Raw genomic sequence first — 19941 nt, 5'->3', positions numbered from 1 at the left:
AACTGCTGAAATTGCTTGGCATTATAGTTAGCAGTACAACATGATACCACAGATCCTTAATGTCCATCCTAACCTCATTCAACAAAACCCTGGGTACAATAAAAGCCTTTGAAGTTTCAATAGAAAACTACATCAGTATCTACAGTTTACAAATACGGGTATTTCTTAAAAGGTACCTATTTCGGTCTGCAAGTTTTCTTCATAAAGTGAGCTCACATTTAAGGTAAAAGGTGCCATTTAGGTATTAAATTTTATTAACTTCTTTGAATTTGTCATTAAAGTAGGTTAATGCTGCTCTGGTTTATCCTGAGTATAGCTCACAGCTGGGAACTATAACACCTTGATCAAGGTCTGCTTCACTTTTCCACTTCTTAAAATAGTCACTGAGTCTTTAATATTGAGAAAGTAACATTATCACAGGTTGAGTTTTACTTGCCACAACCTGCTGGTAGATGATATAAATCCACTTGTCTGGACTAGTATTAAGAAGACATTGAGGGGGTAAAGGAACATTTTATGAGAAGAAATAATACACTTGGATATTAACACTAAATGTTGTAATCAAAATGGTATTTTAAATGTGTTCAAGTAAAACAGTGTAATAAGAGAAAAACCACAAAACTTAATATAAAGTCTAGCTTTATTTTACAAAAGATTTTACAAGTCTGTCTGTCAACTTCAAACACACATCAGTGAATTAATCATATCATCCACCAGATGAGGCTTATTGCTTTAATTGCTCAGAAAAAAATATAAGGAAAAATATCCATTTTTTTCCACAAATATGCATCTACTATACTACTCAGCTTAGTTCTGACTTTTTTCTTCATAAATGCTTTAATACAGTTGCTAGTGGTAAGTACCACTGTGCAGCTGCATATGGTATAATTTTACAAGCTTGCTTTACTTTTGCAAACTTCTCATTCTGCTCCAAGGTCCCAATCTTGTAAAATGGGAAAGAAAGGTTAACTGGGCTGCCAGAAGAGGCCACTGAACGCGTCCTGCAGTGCTCTATGACAGGCGAGTGAAGACGTATATCCTCCAGCAAGGTCCTGGGGAGAGGCAGCTCTGACATGGTTTAAATACCTGAGAGAAAACAGAAAACATTGACACTGAAAGCACATATTCAATCGGTAACATTTTTAAAAAGCAATAGTAAAACTGATAAAAATTCTAAAGAGAAATTTTGCTATAAAAATTATGACTTTTCAAAAGAAAACATACCCAAGTAGATATAAAGAGAATAAACATCAAAATGGCTTCATTATTATGAAATTAAAAATACACACACTTATACATACATACTATCTCTGAAGAAGAACTCTTGGACAATTTTATTTCTAAGAATCATGTGAGACTGATCACAGAGACACTATTCTACATCCTACTTTCATGAGGAGCCACCAGGCTCTTAAAAGCTTACAAGCAGTCACTGATGAATCGTGCAAACTTCAACTACAACACTTCTGTGACCAAAACAACTAAATGGTGCCCTGGTTTCACAAGTAACCACTGAAAAGGGGACCATATTAGAAGATCTTGAATAGAGTTGGGGGGTATAAAAAAGGCCATATTTATTGGTCCAATAGAGATCAGCAAAACCTCCAGGACTATGATCTTTAGTCACCCTTTGAACCTGGAGTAAAATGCTCATTGGCTCCACTTGACAAACAATAGACAGGCTTAGAAGATGACCAGTAATACCAAGAAGGTAATTCCTTGGAATAACCAACTACATAGGTCAAAAAAGTAGCATATGCCCAAGAATAAGTTCAGAAGGCAGGAAAGGGCAGGACAGAAGGAATAATGAGAGTAACAATTACAGGGGAAAGTGAGGAGAGTGTGATTACATTATGGGTATTGTAATTAATGTTATAAAACAAAATGTGTGTGATTGAATGAAAAAAGTATACTTCATAAACCTTTACGCAAATCACAATAAAAATCAGGATCTTAAAAACATATACACGAGCCTAAGTCTAAATACAAAATAAGGTCCGAAGAAGTGAATATAGAAGAGTCTGAGAACTATCTTAAAAGACAGTGCTCTTGACTTCCATTCACTACTTTTTATGTGCTACCACAACCAAATGCTTATGTTAGTCCCTATGCAGTGAAGACTGGCAGGAAAGTCAAGCCAGAACACTTAAAACTCACACTTATTACCATAAATTGGAACCAACTCAGGGCTGACCCAAGGTTATAAATCACAAGAGATGACACAGCCCATCGTTCTCCCTCTGGGTCACTAGTGGATTCGAACTGCCAGAGAGCCGTGGCCTCTGGGTTGGCAGCGTTACTTTGTAAGTCACCATGTAACTAAACATGTTTAATGATTAAAGCTGTCTGTAATCCTTTCTAAAATTTTTTAGAAAAAAAGAAAATGCTACTTTTGTTTGGAAAGAGTGAACCAGACGCAATTTTTTAAAATCACGTATAGTCTTTTCTCAATTAAAACCTCAAAAAACTAAGGTAATGATGCTTCTGATATCCATTTCTTAATGGGATGTCCAGGGCTCTGAGTAAAACATCCAAAAGTGCCAGTGCTGTTAGCCAGGAGCTGATTGTGGAACAGACCACCAACTACTCATATTCAAATTCAAGCTGAAGCTGAGGAAAATGAAACCAAATCCAAGGCAACCAAAATATGACTTTGAATCTATCCCACCTGAATTTCAGAACCATCTCAGGAACAGGTTTGAGGCTTTGAACACTAATGAGCGAAGGCCAGATGAGTTGTGGGAGGATATCAAGGGTATCATCCAGGAAGAGTGCAAACGGTCATTGCAAAGACAGAAGAGGAAGCGAAGACCAAAATGGATGTCAGAAGAGACTGAAAATTGCACTGGAGCTCAGAGAAGCCAAAGCACAGGGAAGAATTCAAGATACTAAAGAGTTGAATAGAAGATTTCAAAAGGCAGCATGGGATGACAAAGCAAAATATTACAATGAAATGTGCAAGGAGTTGGAGTCAGAAAATCAAAAGGGCCGAACTCGCTCAGCATATCTTAAGCTCAAGGAACTGAAGAAAAAATTCAAACCTCGAGTTGCTAAAAGATGCTTTCGGCAGAATATTAAATGATCCAGGAAGTATTAAAAGAAGATGGAAAGAATATACTGAGTCACTGTATCGAAAGGAATTGGAAGACACAGAAGAATTTCATGAAACAACATATGAGCAAGAGCCTATGGTGATGAAAGAAGTTCAGGCTGCTTTGAAGGAAATGGCAAAAAACAAGGCTCCAGGAATAGATGGTATACCAATTGACATATTTCAGCTAACAGATGCTGCCCTGGACGTGCTCACCAAGTTGTGCCAAGAAATCTGGAGAACAACCACTTGGCCAACTGACTGGAAGAGATCTATATTTGTTCTGATTCCAAAGAAGGGTGACCCAACAGAGTGTGGAAACTACAGAACAACCTCACTGATTTCACATGCAGTCAAGATTTTACTGAAGATTATCCTAAAATGACTGGAACAGCACATCAACAGAGAACTACCAGAAGTCCAGGCTGGGTTTAGAAGGGGTCGTGGTACTAGGGATATTGTACCTGATGTTAGATGGATCTTAGCTGAAAGCAGAGAATACTAGAGGAATGTCTATCTGTGTTTCATTGACTATGCAAAGACATTTGACTGTGTGGATCATAACAAACTATGGCTGACTCTGAGAAGAATGGGAATCCCAGAACACTTGATCATGCTAATGCGAAACCTATACTTGGACCAGGAGGCAGTCGTCAGAACAGAGCAAGGGAACACTGCATGGTTCAAAATTGGGAAGGGCGTACGCCAGGGATGCATCCTATCTCCATATCTTTTCAACCTCTATGAAGAACAGATTATCTGGGAGGCTGGGCTCTATGAGAAGAAATGTGGGGTCAAGATTGGTGGACGATTTATCAACAATCTGCGTTATGCGGATGACACAACCCTGCTTGCTGAAACTGATGAGGACCTGAAGCGCCTGCTGCAGAGGGCCAAGGACTGCAGCCTACAATATGGATTGAGGCTCAATGTCAAGAAGACGAAGATTCTCACCACTGGACCAAATGGCAGCATCAGGATGGATGGTGAAGAGATTGAGATTGTACACAGCTTTAGTTTGCTTGGCTCCACAGTCAACACTCTTGGTACCAGCAGCCAGGAAATTAAAAGGTGCATTGCCATGGGAAAGCCTGCTGTTAGGGACCTCTCCAGAGTACTGAAGAGGAATGGTATCTCTCTGGAGACTAGGGTGTGTCTGATACAGGCCATGGTCTTCGCAATCACTTGTTATGCATCAGAGAGTTGACAATGACCAAGGAGGATAGAAGGAGAATTGATACCTTTGAGCTGTGGTGCTGGAGAAGAGTATTGAGAACACCATGGACTGCTAGGAAAACAAACAGATTTGTCCTGGAAAGGGTTAAACCGGGTGGCTCCTTGGAGACAAGGATTCTGAGGCTCCGTCTAACATACTTTGGACATGTTGTGAGGAGAGACCGGTCCTTGGGGAAGGACATCATGCTTGGGAGGGTGGAGGGACAGCGCAGGAGAGGAAGGCCCTCTATGAGGTGGATTGATTCAGAGACTGGGATAATTGGGTTGGGAGTGTCAGAGACAGTGCGATTGGCACAGGACAGAGCAGAGTTTAGGGCTGTTGTACATAGGGTCGCTCTGAGTCGCAAGCGACTCGACGGCACATAACAACAACAAACAACATATGCCTCCCACTTAATTTGATAGTGTAGTTTCTTGGTTCAGTTAAAATTTCATCATCACTGATATTAAAAGTTGGGATAAAAAAACCCCAACTGTTACTATGTCAGTTCTTAAAAGTTTTATACAAGAAACTGCTGAATTCTTACTATGTAGTACACTGGGGGGGGGGGGAATAGGCATCCTGTGTCAAAACTGTAATTTTATGTGACCTTGGATTGGTGCCTATTTCCTCATTTGTAAAATGGGAATAATAAAAACACCTGAATTATAGAATGGCTGTGAGAATAGTTTGGCTAATACATACAAAGTGTTTGGGATAGGTTTTTGGATACAGGTATGATAAGGAGTTGTGGTGGCGTTGTGTGCTACATAATGCATGACCAACCATAAGGCCAAAGGTGGGTAATTTTAATCTGCGACCCTCTGGCCTGGTTTTTAATTGTTTTTGGTCAGGCAGTCTTCTAATTGGTATAGCACTGATCTGTCCATTTGCTGTACAGAGATAACTCATGGTTGCTGTGATGCTAAACACCGTGACACTGATGTGTCAAATGTGATAATGGTTACCCATGGTGGAAAGAGTTTGGTGGAGGTCTCAATTAAAACCAGCTTGAAAGCAGAAGTGGCATCCACTTCAGAAATAGCTTGCCTCTGGAAACACTATGAACCTGGCGAGAGGATGAAAGTTATACAAGTGTCCAGGTCTTTCATTCATAGAGTCACTATGAGTGATCTACAATTGGATGGCACGTAACAACAACAACAATGTCTTTTCAGCAATTAAAACTTTCTCTTTTGAAAAAGGTAGATAAAACAGACTTGAGAAGTGAAAATCTTAGCAGAAGAAAGAGAGCTTGTTCACATGATTAACAGCACTGTGGAAAACAAATATTTTGAAGTAAGGGTTTAATATGGAGAGTAAGAAACCACATTGTTTCTTCAAGCCTCAGGAAGGTAAGGGAGCTTCACTGCTCTTAGAATTACCAGTATGAAAAAGGAATAAATCAGGAACCAAAACGTTTTAATAACCTGGTAGGTTTTCTATTCATTCAAACTTCCTGCATGTCAAACTTTTGATGCATGAGCAACTCATTATTTCTAACATAATAACAAGTCTGATTTTCATTTGTATTCATGTTTAATAAGCTTGTGTGATTGAAAAATATATGGCAATATAAAAGACCAAACTGAAAAGGTGGTCAGAGTAAGACATAGTCTGAACTCCTGGAATTAGCTATAATTTATTCACATTGCCACAAATCAAGGTGTTAACTCAATCCTTTGCTTCTCTGCCAAGGCTACAGGGAAAAGTGGAAAGAGAAAGGAAATTAAGTATTTACTGAGCAATGATCTCAACTGCTTTGATAATGTAATAGTAAAAAAATGAGTATGCATCTTCAAAATTGTATACTTATTCACAAACTACATAATTATGTTGTTGTTGATTGCCGTTGAGTCGAGCACGACTCACAGTGACCCTAGACAAAAGGCCTGAAGCCTTTATATAACTATCATCGTTTATCAAAGTTCATAGAGCTTCCAGGGGCATGTTGTTTGGGAAGTGGATGCCACTCCTGCTTCTAAGCATAATTATAGTACCTACATTATATAATAACATACAGTTCTTATATATAAATTATACACAGAAATGAATGTAATCTGTTCCTGTGTCTAAATTTTTCAGTGGAATTTGTACATGAGTTGTAAAAGGTATATAGTTCTAATTTAGCCTTACTGTGTATGGAGCTGTGGTGAGAGATCTGTAGGAAGGTGTGTTGCTAATTTAAAGGCTGCAACTCTCAGGTGCTTCGAATCCATAAGGATCTCTGCTTGAGAAAAATGGACAATCTCCTGCTATACGATTTACACTCTCAGAAACCCGCTGGAGGTTCAGCTCTGAATCAGTTCTGACTTGAGTTTGAGTCATTTAAGAAAAGGAGATTGAGGAGATTGTCATAAACCAACAAAATAGTTCGGAGTAGGTATTGTTTTCGTAATTTCAAAGTGAGGGAAAATTAACACAGCATGAAAGGACAAGCAGCAATTATCTCTAAGTTGGATGTTTGTCATCTTGGGACTGTCTGTACATAAGAAGCGGCTGATAAAGGAAAAGTTGACGGTTCAAATCCACCAATTGCTCTGTAGGAGAAAGATGTCGCAGTGTACCAGCTCTTCTCTGTCCTTTAGGGTTTGCATTAGTTGGAATCATCTTAACAGAAATGAGTTTGGTTTTTGCTTGCTTTGATTTATTATATATCAATTATACATATAATCTACTAATCTAAAAAAACTCCATGCCTCCTGGCACCAAATCCATTCCAATGCAATGCAACCCTCCATCAGATTTATAAGGTTGCAAATCTTAATAGAGGCAGACTTCCTCAACTTTCTCCCACAGAGTGAAGGATCCGATCTGCTAATCTTTCAGTTAGCAATCCAATACTTTACCCATTTTACCATCAGGACTCCTTAATACACTATATAATAAATTTAATATATAATTAAAAATTCTTAAATATGAAATAAAACATATAAATACTCTCACTTTCATTGCAGTGAAGTTAGAACCAACACATAGTTGACCCTCCAGCAGGTTTTGGGAGGCTATAAATTACATGAGAGACTGCCTATCTTTCACCCATGGAGCCACTGAGTTAACCCTTTGGGTTAGCAATGCAACACCCTATATTGCCACTAGTGTTCCCTATTTAAATACTAGTTCTGATATGAAAATTAAACTGCTAATATTTCCCCCTATATTCTTACAAGAAAGCTCTGATAGCCTAGTGATAAGAAGCTGCATTGCAATCCCAAAGGCATCTGGTTTGAATTCACCAGCTGCTCCTCAGGAGAAGGATGGGCAGTCTCCTCCCATGTAATTTGCTGCCTCTGAAAACCCACTGGAGGGTTAGCTGTGGGTCAGTTCTGACTTGATGGAACACAACAATAAACTCTTATCTATCCCTCCTGGGATAAATCCCACTTAAGACTGGTATGATCACAACTTCTACAAAGGTTAAACAGGAAGTCATCAAATATACCTATGGCCAAAAAGTTATTTGCTAATTTCCCTCTCTGGTGGCTAAGTCCATACAAAGATGCACTAACCCACTGGCAGTGTTGATTCAAAGCCACCAGAGGCTCTAAGGAGAGATAGGCAATCTCTTCCCATGTAATTTACAACTGCAAATTTAGAAATATCCGCTAGAGAGTTTCTACTCAAGGGCAATTAATGTCAAGTTTTATTTACCTCCCAGGTTACAATAATAAAATGTCAACTGCTAAGATTTTGATACATGAGAAACGAGCATTAAATCACTCCAGAAAACCAACTTCCCACATCATAATGTCGATTTCTCTCCTTTGGAAACCCAGTAAGCATCAAATAAATAATAAGTGGGTAATGTAATATTTGTGCTCGCTATGAGTCGCAAGCAACTCGATGGCACATAACAACAACAACAACATTTGTGCAGAAAATTGGAAATGAAATGTTTTGTTCCTGATACAGGATTGTATCCTTTTGCCATTCTACACAATCTGAATGCTGAGCAAGTCATTCAAAATGCTCAACTTTATGAAGAATGTGGTGTCAGGATCAATGGAAGATTCATCAACAACCTGTGTTATGCAGATGACACAACCTCCCTTGATGAAAGTGAGAAGGACTTGAAACATTTGTTGCAGAATAACAAAGACTACAGCCTTCAATAAGAATTACATCCCAACATAAAGAGACATAAATTCTCACCACTAGGCCAACAGGCAACATCATGATAGCTAGAGAAAAGACTGAAATTTTCAATGATTTCATCTTACTTGGACCCACAATCCTTTGGTAGCAGCAGTCAAGGACCTCCCTAAAGTGCTAGTGAGCAACAATGTCAGTTTAACAACCAAGGTGCATCTGATTCAAGCCATAGTCTTTTCAATAACTTGCTATGCATCTGAGAGTTGTGCTATTTGAAGAAGAGTGCTAAGTATCTCCTGGACTGCCAAAAGAGCAAACAAATGTCCTGGAGAAAAGTCCAACTACTTTTTGGAAGCAAGGATAGTGACATTTCATCTCATATTCTTTTGGCATATTGTTATGATGGGCCAAGTCCTTGGAAAAACACATAATAATTGGGTAAGTGAAAGATCAGGGAACTTAAAAAATATCCTCAGTGAGAAGAACTGCCATAGTGACTGTAAAAATGGGCTCAAGTGTATCAGAGATGATGAGAACCTCACTAGAGCAAAGTTCAGATCCATTGATCAAAGCATTACTATGAGTTGTAGTCGACGTGATGATACCTAATAACAACATTCCTGATAAAAGTTTTCAGCTGTATAACTGTAATTCCTCGGTAATACAAACAGTTAAGGTGCTGGACTAGTAACTGCAAGGTTGGAAGTTACAGTAGAAGCATTTACAAAGAAAGGCTGTACTGCCAAAACTGTCAGTCACTGAAAACCTTACAGAGCAGAGTTCCACTCAAAATACACATGGGAACTGGTTCTGGTTAGTTTTTATCACAAAACAGATGATGCAGTATCACCTTCTTACCTTTCCCTAGACCCTCAAATATGATTGACTCCAAGCAACATTCAAGACAGTGTAACGTCTGTCAACCTCAAGTAGACAACAATCACAAGTACTAATTTTCGAAGCTGTAATATAAACCACTGAGCCACTAGATGCTTTGATTCATCACATTTTGGTCCAACCTGCTTCTGGGAAAGTTGAATCATACCATCTCTGGCTTGGCAATTCAAGCAAAACTTGAAGTGGGCACAGAACTTTTTTATATGTTATCCTGAGAAACCTGAAACAGCTGCACTGCTGGCAGAAAAACACAGGACCACCAGTAAAAGATCCCCAACAGTTGCATCTTTTAATTTATGACTGTGCACTGTTTCTATAAAGAATATATAACACAGTTCAGCTTTTATAGGTAGAATGTAATAAACAGTCATACTCATTGATGTCATAAATGTGTAAAAAAAGTTTATTTAAAATGATTAATTAGTATTTGAAAATAGTATTTCTTAAACCTAACATCTATAGTCCACAGCAGTGAGCAAATATTTTTAAATTTGAGTTATTAATGCTACGTTGTGCAATTCTTACTGCCAAAATCAAGTCAATTAAAATTTCTTTGCTTAGCACTGAAGAAAATGCACTTCCTTCAAGCAGTCATTTACATTAAACATGTCTGTGAGTCTGAGTCTTTAGGAATTCTTATTTACACTGCTGGTTTTGATCTCTAAGGCTGCACAAAACAGTTATTGTTAAATATTTCAACCTATTTTCACCATGGCAATGTACATTAATTCCAATTTAGAAAAATAAAACATAGTTCATTCTTGTTTTTCAACTGTGGGCTTTTCATTTTCTATGTATCTAAACTTAATGTCCAAAAACCCTCTAATTATTGTGGTACACCAAAGTATTCTCACAGTGTGGATCTGCCACACTGAAACCACACAATGAGAATTTAGTGTTTTGCCTACTTTTTTCACATTAATCCACATCTGTGTTGTTTTAATTCTTTCATGACTGTTACAAGTGCATCACTGAATAGGATTCCTGGGGTTTCTGGCAGAGGTCAATATCATTTCAGGTACACCTTTATACAACAGAATGAGGAAGAAGTCTTTGCCAAATTTATTTCCAAACGTCAAGCTCAGTTAGGTTTTGGAGCCTGGAGGTAATTGCTCTATTTAGCCAATTCCAAGACCCAATTTGTTTTCCATGGGTTTATTTTAAATATCTGTAAATCTTATAAGCAGAAACAAGGAAAGTAAAAAAAGAGCTTTGCTTATTTTGGTACCTATACCTTATTTTTACTGAAAGCAGACTAAACGTAACATTTTTTAAAAAATATACCTTTGATTATTTTCTTAATAAGGTTTAAAAAAAATACACATTTCCAAAAGCATGTCTAATATAATTCATGTACAAAGGGCATCTTGTATCCTAATTTATGTACTGCTTAAGGTTGCCTTCTACAGTCACTATCCATCCTTTTCAAATGGACTTTCAGGAAAGGAGAGAAAACGGGGGTAATGACTCCTGAGAAGGGAAAGGAAAAGAACATTACACTTGAAGGCTTGTTCCTGAACTTTGATTCCTCACACTGTCATTTTCTTCTATTACATTGAGCTGCTTTTGCTCCAAAGAAGGTGGTATAATTTACACTTAGCTTTAGAAAGACTCCATTCTCTCAGTTCTTTAAACATTGGAGAGTTCCTCTGAGATTACTCTTTTACTATTTCCCTTCCTTTAAAAGCCCTATTTTGGCTCTCTGGCTGGAGTCTTAAACTCCGCTTATTTTAGTGCTATTCAACAATGCTTTGAGTTATCAGCTAGGGGCAAAAAGCAGAGTGGTTGTTTCTCAAAACCAAGAAGCAGCACTCTTCTCCCTCCAGTAATAATCTATTTACACCAACCTTTAAAACATTTTGGCTCCAGAGAATCAAGATATCTTCGATTTTAAATGGGAACAATAATGTGAAGTTCATATTGTTTTCCTCTAGTGGGTTTGAACTACCAGAAAGGCATGACCCTTTGGGTTAGTCTAAGTCCCTATAGACTCCACACTCAAAAGCACTGTGCTTACAACAATAGAGTCAATTCAAGTATATAAGTGATCATGAAGATGGTGCAGGTCCAGGAAACTTATTATTCATTTGTTTTGTTGTACAAGGGGTTGTCATGTACAAGGTCAGAGTCACCTGGACAGTAACTAAAAGCAATTAGTATGTATCCCTCCTTCCCTACCCTGTGGCCATCCTATTTCCAAAGGTATTCTCACCAACAATGCCACCTTTTCTTAAGTCTCTTTCAGTGGACTCCCAATTATTGGGGTCCAAATGGGACAAGGAGGCTTTGTTTAATTTTATTTATATAAAAGATAAAGAGCTGTCTTGCTTGTTGATCTCTTATCAAGGATAATGAAATGGAGGATGTTACTAACTATATAATAAAAGACAAATGAGAAAGATTTATTAACATGCATACACAAATATACACACTTAATGCTAACATTTATAAACACACAAACATGTATATAAAGCTTTTTCTTTCACAAAATGTATTTCTGAAAAATTAAAAAAAAAATCAGTGTTGATTTTGATAGCAACCCTTGTAGGACAGAACAGAACTGCCTTTAGGATTCCCAAGGTTGTAAATCTTTATGGAAGCAGGCAGTCTTCATCAAACATCTAGTGGGTGTGAACGGCCAGCCTTTGATGAGCAGCCAAATGCTTTAACCACAGCACCACCAGGACTCCTTATGCTACCCTTTTTCCAGTCTTGGTACTTCTCCCTCTCATTCTTTTTATCATAAATCCTGACTCTCTCAGCATTTTTCCTCACCTCTCTAAATCCAGCCTCTGGCAATGAAATGCTTCCAGTCTCTGGTTTCCATCACACTGGACTATACTATTGGCCATAATCTGACTGCCTTGCACATGATTCACAAAATTCTCTCCCCACCCCGTGCTAAATTATTAGGTTTCTTCTTGGATTACTTCCTCTCTTCTTAACTATTCATGATGATTTCCTCAATCCCGCTAAGCCTTTGTATCTCTGTCTTGTGCCCTGCCCTCTTCCCTTACAATCTACCATTTTCATACACTTGGACAGCCCTTTATACTTGAATATTCCATTGGTATTACCAATTTAATAATTTATTATTTTTACCGCTGAACTCATATTTTCCTAGAAATATATCCCTGTGCCTGTGTTAGATTTCTCTTAATAGTTTCATCATGTTCCTCAGAATTATCTCAAAATTTTCTTTCTCAAAGCAACAACCAAAGTGAATGTACTACATATAAATAAGCAGAATTCATTCTAACCAATAACAGCTCTGACAGACATTGAAGAAAAATATTATCAGTTTTTCTTCCTATTTTCCAGACTGAGATAGGTACAAGTATATCTCACATTTCAAAAGTCTCTTTTAACATCATTTCATTTTATGAAAGATCTACTTCAGTATGTGTTTTCACTAAACTAAATACAAAATGTTTTTCATAAGAATTCTCAGAAGATGCATATCTATTTGTTAATTGTATCCTATCACTTAGCACAATGCCAAACATCTATAAGAAAATTAATAAACTTGGTGCAGAATAAAAATAATTCTCTTTCTCTTGCATACCAGTGTGACACCTACAACATAGTATCTTTCTAAAAACATTTATTTCTCCATCACATTACCATTATCTTCTATCATTTCAGGACTATATCATCTCTGTTACAAACTATTATTATTAGTTTTCTTACAGATTTGGAATTTAGAGGCTGTTTGCTCGATTTCAACCTATTCATGATTATAAAATTAATCCTCTTAGAGGTGTGCTGTGTATTTCAGAGATGCATCCAACCCATAGCTGACCCTCAAGTGGGTTTTCAGAGGCAGTTGATTGCACAGGAGGAGACTGCCCATCCTTCTCCACCACTTCTCTTAGAGGAAGATGTTCATTAGCTCCCTGCTGCAAGCTGTATACAATCCAGTTTCTTAGTCTGACAGTCAAAGCCCACTATATTTGATTCCAAATATATTTGCCATTAACTATCCCCATATATCCTCAACTTAAACCAGAATCATCCATGAAGTTTTCCAGTTACTTTCTAATTAAGTCTTATAATTACCTTTGTTTAGCCTGTTTTCTTACTTTGCAAAGTTTTATGAATGCCCTTGTCACTGTCTGTTTTCCAAAACCACGGGTTCAAATGCTAATTACTCAATTCTGAATTGATACAAGAGAAGCTTCCATCGTTAGCATTCAAATGCTACATACACTATCAATAATATTAATAATACAACCAAATTTAAAAATAAGAGGGTAGTATTCTCTATTGTTAGAATTAATAAAATAATTCCTTTATCAGAGCAGTGGAAAGAAGCTGAAGTTCAACCTTCAACTTCAAGCACAAAAAGCAGGGAGATGAAGACTGGAATGGCAGCTGGCTCCCCACATAAAGCCTAGATGTACAAAATGCTGTCTGATCTGCAAAACAACTGGTAGGAAAATTCTGCTCACTGATATGGGGCAATGTTTCAATCCATCTAGTGTAATGCACATGGAAGGAATCATACTTAAGAAACCACAATGCCCAATCTTTGTCTACCCCAAAAATATTAAGAATGAAAACTGGTCCAGTTTCAGTAATACCAACAGAATGTGGCAGGAACATGTGTGAATCCTATATCAGTACGAGAAAAAGCCCACTGATAAAGAAGTCACAGTATTTTTAAAAAAGGTCAGCAGATACAATGACTAGCAGAAATAAAACCCCAACAGTAATGAATAAGTGGAAAATTTAATGTTATTTCAGTGTTAAAAAGAGATGAAGAGAGGAATAAAATATATTAAGCTGGAAGAATATTGCTGTTATACTTAGGTGCCATGTTTTTTACTATAACTCATAGCAACCCTATGCACTACAGATCTGAACTTTACCTAATCTACACCATCCTTACCATCTCTGGTAAGATCAAGGTCACTGTTCCAGTGAGTGTGTCAGTCCATCTGATTGAGGGCCTCCCTCTCTTTGTCTGACCACCATCTTTGCCAGCATGATGCATTTTTCCAAGGACCCTTGACAACATTCTCAATGCACATGAGGCAGTTTTACCTCTCTTGTTTCTAAGGAACACCCTGGCGGCACTTCTTCTAAGACAAACTTGCTTGATTTTTTTTGCAGTTCATGGAATACTCAGTATTCTTTGCAAACACCACAACTCAAAGGCACTGATTTGCCTTCGTCAAGCTCTGTCATTATGCTTAATCAGATGCACAGGAAGCAACTGACAATACCATGGCTTGGATCAGGTGCGCCTTGGTCTTTAAACTGACACTGGTGTTCCTTAGCACTCACTCTGGAGAGATCCCTGCCAGTTGATTTTCCAAATGCAACACTTCTTTTTATTTCTTGACTGTTGTTACTATGGGCATTGATTACGGATACAATACAATATGAAGAACACAATATAAAGGACAACATGTCCTTTTAAAACAAATCAAATAAATTCTTAGAATTAATAAATCTCAACAGACAGGTTAAGCAGTAGATTATACACAGCTGGAGAGAAAACTGGAAGAGAAATGTGAGGGAAATATGCAGTGCACAGCAGAGTTACTATTTTTTTTTAAAGGAAAATGTGAAATAAGCCATAAAGGAGATCATTTCAGCAAGGAGGAAACTAAATGCCAAGGTAAAAACTGTAAGAAGCAAAGATGAACCAGAAAGAGAAGTTCTGAGGGTGCGGAGAGGGGAACAACAACAAAACAATGATTCCCAATAAAAAGAGGAAAACCGAAAAAGAAGTTTGAAATTAAGCATTCTGAAATCTTTGTTTTGTTCAGAAGGACATAGGTTAACTTTAAACTTTTCCAACTAATATGTGGTAATTCTGAGTGACAGGTTTCCAATTCTGGTTGCTGAGAAGTTGATGCGAAGTCACTACAATCCTGGGTGTGTTCGGGTAGAGCCGTGCTCCAGAAGGTCTTCAATGACTGATATTTCAGTTATCTAGGTCTTTCTTTATAAGTAGCTCCAGATATACTTGAACTTCTAACCTCCAAATTCTCAGCAGACAGGCACACTGGGCTCTGTTACTCTCTATGCTTTTCTATGTTTTGTATTCAAAATGCAATCCCCTCCACAATGCCACTCTAGACTGCCAGGGACAATTCTTTTCTCCTCCAAATTTACTTTCTATCTCTTTAACATATCATGGCTACATTCTCTACTAGTTTCTTGACAAGAAGATTCATATCTACCCATTAAACATTGATCACTTTCTAAACTATTTATCCAAACTTACAAATAGGAAATGTAAAATTTTAAAAACTCAACCAGAGTTCTGGTTAGTTGAGATGCAGAATCAACCTGTGTCCATGATAACAGGTGATAAATTAAAATAGAGAAGATATACAAAAAGTAATCACCACAAATTATAAGCTGTGGAGTAAGACAGCAGATGTATGAATAGAGGATAGGCAGATGCATCAATCACTGAGAAGGATGAGAAGGTTTCCTGGATATGAGACGATAATAAAAACAGGCCATTAAAATATGATGGGGGGGAAAAAAAAGATGGATAGTATAAAGTGACTTTAAAAATATATTTTTCTCAAATAGGTATAACTGAAAAATGCTTTGAGATCTTAATTCATCCTTAGACTGACCAGCTGAACTCTCATCATGTTAACCAATTTTAAATTCAAAGATATATAATCATGCTATAACATAATACAGTTATGAATACAAAGAAAAACAAGAAATTCAAACAGAGCTGGACACACCCAAAGCTGGATATTTTGCAAGATATTTATTTTTCCATTCAAAGCACCTTTGTCTCAAAAGCTCTATTTCTATACACTGGAATATGAACCACGTCAACAACTTAAGATAAATCTCTAAAGCACACAATAACAAGCAAAGACAAAGTCAAGTGGGTAAAATAACTGATGTTTCCTCTTAATTACGGAAAATTCTATTTTTCAGCAAGTGAAAACAGGTTCATAAAATAATCTATGCAAGTGACTTTAGCAGTAAAATCTGAAAATGTTCCAAGAGTTCTAAGTTAATACATAACAATTTCAAGTTTTTAAGAAGCATTTTTAATACTTAATTTCACAGAAAATTTGCACTCTCTTACAAAAGCAAAACCACAGCATCACTTTGACTTTGGAGGGAGAAAAGAATCTATGCCCATTATCAGAAGTAATGTGCTAATGCAATCAGTAGTACGGAAAAAAAAAAAAAAGAAAGAAAGAGAGAGAGAAGAAGAAGAAAGGCAGCCTTTTCTGGAATAGAATGGTTTAATAGACTAGTCAGTTAGTTGGTTAAATACCATTTGGACCAAATCTTCATATGTAAAGAAAATATTTTCCTCTCATTTAAAAAATTATAGCATTATTTCAGTATTCTGCTTTGCTTCCAGACTACATTTTTTGGCAAAGCCGTACAATTCTGCATATGCTGGTATAATATTTTAAATAAAAACACATTCTAATAAGTTACATATGACTTATTTTCAAAATCATGAGTTTTAGAAGTTTAATTTTACAGAACCTCTTTCAATACATTTTAAATGCTATTTATAATTAAAAATCTAGCTTTCTTATTTCATCACCTTAAAGCGTCAAAATAAAGAAAGCCTATTTCCTTGATTTCTACCTTTTGAGATAAAAATTATTTCCACCTGACATTCCAAAGTTCTTAACAGAGGGCATACAGTTTTCTTATCTCCAGATCATGTTTTGGCTCAAATCTGCTAAACTGAGTCAACAGAAAATGCAAAAGAAGTAAAGGCCAAAGTAAAATGATTCTTGGTATATTCTTGTTCTAATCACCCTCCCTGTGCAAAAACTAATGTTTTATGGAATTGAAAACAGAATCATTTAATCAAAATATGTAAGTATCAAGAATAAAAATTCTATTCCATAGAGCTATCACAAATCCTACATATTATTACTGAAAACAAACTTAAATTTTTTGTAAAATATATGAGAATAGTAGATAAAGGACAAGTAATAAAAAGTAACAGAATTATATCAGAAGTGAAAATTAGAAAGATTTTATCCCACTGTCTCATCAACAGAAAAAGTAGCTGATATAGAAAAATTCACTCTTCTTGGTAAAAAAATCTATTTAACAAAGATACATTAAAAATTTTCTAGGTACCTATGAAGCACTGAGAATACAGTCTTTGTTTCCAAGAACTTAAAAATCTACTAGGAAGACAGGCCAAAAAAACCCCAAAACAAAAACCACCAATAATTTATTAAATTACTAAATTTATTTTTATTTTTATTGGTTTGTACATAATGATTCCTATACACTCTATTTCATGTATGTATATCATGCTTCATGCAATCTTTTTAAAATTATTTTATGTGTGTGTGTGTGTGTGTGTGTGTGTACCATCAAATCAGATCTGACTGGTACAGGAGAAGATTGTTCCTTCTTCTCCAGCAGAGCATCTGGTGGATTTGAACATTCACCTCTGGGATTGCAATACACCTTCTTGCCACTAGGCCACGAGAGTTCGCCTGTTTCATACAATCTTTCACATAAACTGTGCTTCATTCACATATATTATTTTATACAATGAGTTTGTATTTTATATAATTGTTTAATCGTGATAGGAGCCTATTATTGTGTTGTCTTTTCAAGTCCCCATTGATTCAATCTTCCTATTCTCCTGCCCCCACCCCACCATCTGCTCACTAACCTCTGTTGTCCTAGTGATTTCTCATCTTTCCCTTTTCCACTCCTTCCTCCCTTGTGAACATTTATATAACATCTTGTGCAGTTATCTTTCTATTTTTACAATAATGATCTTATGCAGTATTAGTTAATAAGAGACTAAGTTATTTCACTCAGGATAATTCTCTCTAGACTCTCCTAAGTAATACAGTATTTTACAAAATCATTGTTCCTTAATGCTGCATATTATTCCATTGTGTGATTGTAATGCATTCATTTGTTGATGGGCATCTGGACTATTTTAATTTTCTTGCTATTGTGAATAACACTGATATGAATATTGTTGTTGTTGTTGCTGTTATGTGCCGTCGAGTCGCCTGCGACTCATAGCGACCCTATGTACAAAAGCCCTAAACTATAGGCATACATATCTCCTATGGGACATTTCCAACAAGAATCTCATCATTAAAGTTTACAGAATACTATAGGGCTTCTACAAGAATAAGACTGACAACTCAATAACAAAATGGGCGAAGACATGAAAAGACCCTTCACAATGGAAGACATTCAGTTGGCCAACAGACACATAAAGAAATGTTTAAAATCACTAGCAATCAGAGAGAAGACAATCAAAACAACGAGATACCATCTCACTCCAGTAGCAAAGATTAACAGGGCAGCAAGCAATACATGTTGGGGAGGATATGGAGAGATTTGGACTGTCACACACTGTTGGTGGGATTGTAAAATGGTCCAACCACTCTGGAAGGAAGTTTTGCGTTTTGTCAAAAAGCTGAAAATAAAAATATCATATAACCTAGCTACTGCATTGCAATTAATTACTCAAGGATATCAGCACTAAGACACAAAAGGAGATGTATACAACTATGTTCATAAAAGAAGTTTAAGCCTAGAGAAGTCAGGGAAAATGTTTATCCAAAAACCTTCATGCAGAAGATGGTATATGAGGAGAGAATAATATTTTTCTATTTAGGTAGAAATAGAGGCAAAGCACTCTAGGAGGAAGAGTGTGCAAAAGTTAGTGGCCCAAGAGAACATGGTATGTACTAAGTGCTGACTTTTGAAGTGAACGGCCTTGTATGTCTTGAGTATCTTTTAAAATTAATAAAGGATCCATGGAAAGAATTTTATCAGTTAAGTAATGTAATCCAACTTGGATTTTAAAATTTTCTTTATCTTTCTATTTATGACAAACTAGAAAAAGAACAGGGAGAGAAGGTAAAAGATTATGAGTACCGCCACGGGACTCTAAAAATCCCAACTGTCCATTTATAGGTGGGATACGTAGGAGAAGAAATCTTGGGTTTGGTCAAAATTCAGTAATAAAGATTCGCCACAACAGACTGTACAACAGTTGAAATAGACTTCATAAGGAAAAGAAGAAGTTCTACTTGGAAATAAAGAACTAAGGTACTAGTCAGAGAGACTGAGGTAGTTTGTAGTTTGTAGATAAAAAGATAAAAAAAGAGACATATTCAGGATCTGTTGGAATTCTGAGTTTAAAACAAAGAAAACAAATACAGGCTTTGAGTTTAATGGAAACCATTGTACCTTTTCCACTAACTTCCTCATAGCTTTTGCGTTTTTTAGCGAGAACCTTTGGGGCATGATGGGGGAATTACAGGGAGGAATGCCAGGCTGCCAGGACTCTGAACACATCACAATCGAGTAATTCTATTTTCCTCTCTTTTATATATTTTGACATTGTAGTAATTTTTTTAAAAAAGTCTGGACTTTTCAAAAAATCTGCAATTTATTATGATATTATAGTTTTTGATTCAAACAGATATGATGGTAAATCATAACTACCCAACAGAGTGTGGAAACTACAGAACAATATCATTGATTTCACATGCAAGCAAGATTCTACTGAAGATTATCCATAAACGACTGGAACAGCGCATCAGCAGAGAACTGCCAGAAGTCCAGGCTGGGTTTAGAAGGGGTCGTGCTACTAGGGATATTGTAGCTGATGTTAGATGGATCTTAGCTGAAA

General features: G+C 36.6%; 1 protein-coding gene across 2 annotated transcripts in view; it reads right to left on the bottom strand.

Moving 5' to 3' along the window:
- Nucleotides 1-622: 622 nt before the first annotated feature.
- MNAT1 (MNAT CDK-activating kinase assembly factor 1) overlaps nucleotides 623-19941 on the bottom strand; it is a 268957-nt gene continuing 249638 nt past the window's right edge. For both annotated transcript variants that reach the window (XM_006891781.1, XM_006891782.1), the window contains one exon: nucleotides 623-1086. In XM_006891781.1, the coding sequence (XP_006891843.1) occupies nucleotides 966-1086 (121 nt within the window). In that variant the 3' untranslated portion in view covers nucleotides 623-965. The remainder of the gene's footprint in view (nucleotides 1087-19941) is intronic.

The sequence above is a fragment of the Elephantulus edwardii genome, unplaced genomic scaffold, assembly GCF_000299155.1.
Source record: "Elephantulus edwardii isolate Elephantulus edwardi_28Jun2011 unplaced genomic scaffold, EleEdw1.0 scaffold00104, whole genome shotgun sequence".
NCBI classification, from domain to species: domain Eukaryota; kingdom Metazoa; phylum Chordata; class Mammalia; order Macroscelidea; family Macroscelididae; genus Elephantulus; species Elephantulus edwardii.
This window is presented reverse-complemented; position numbering and strand designations above follow the sequence as displayed.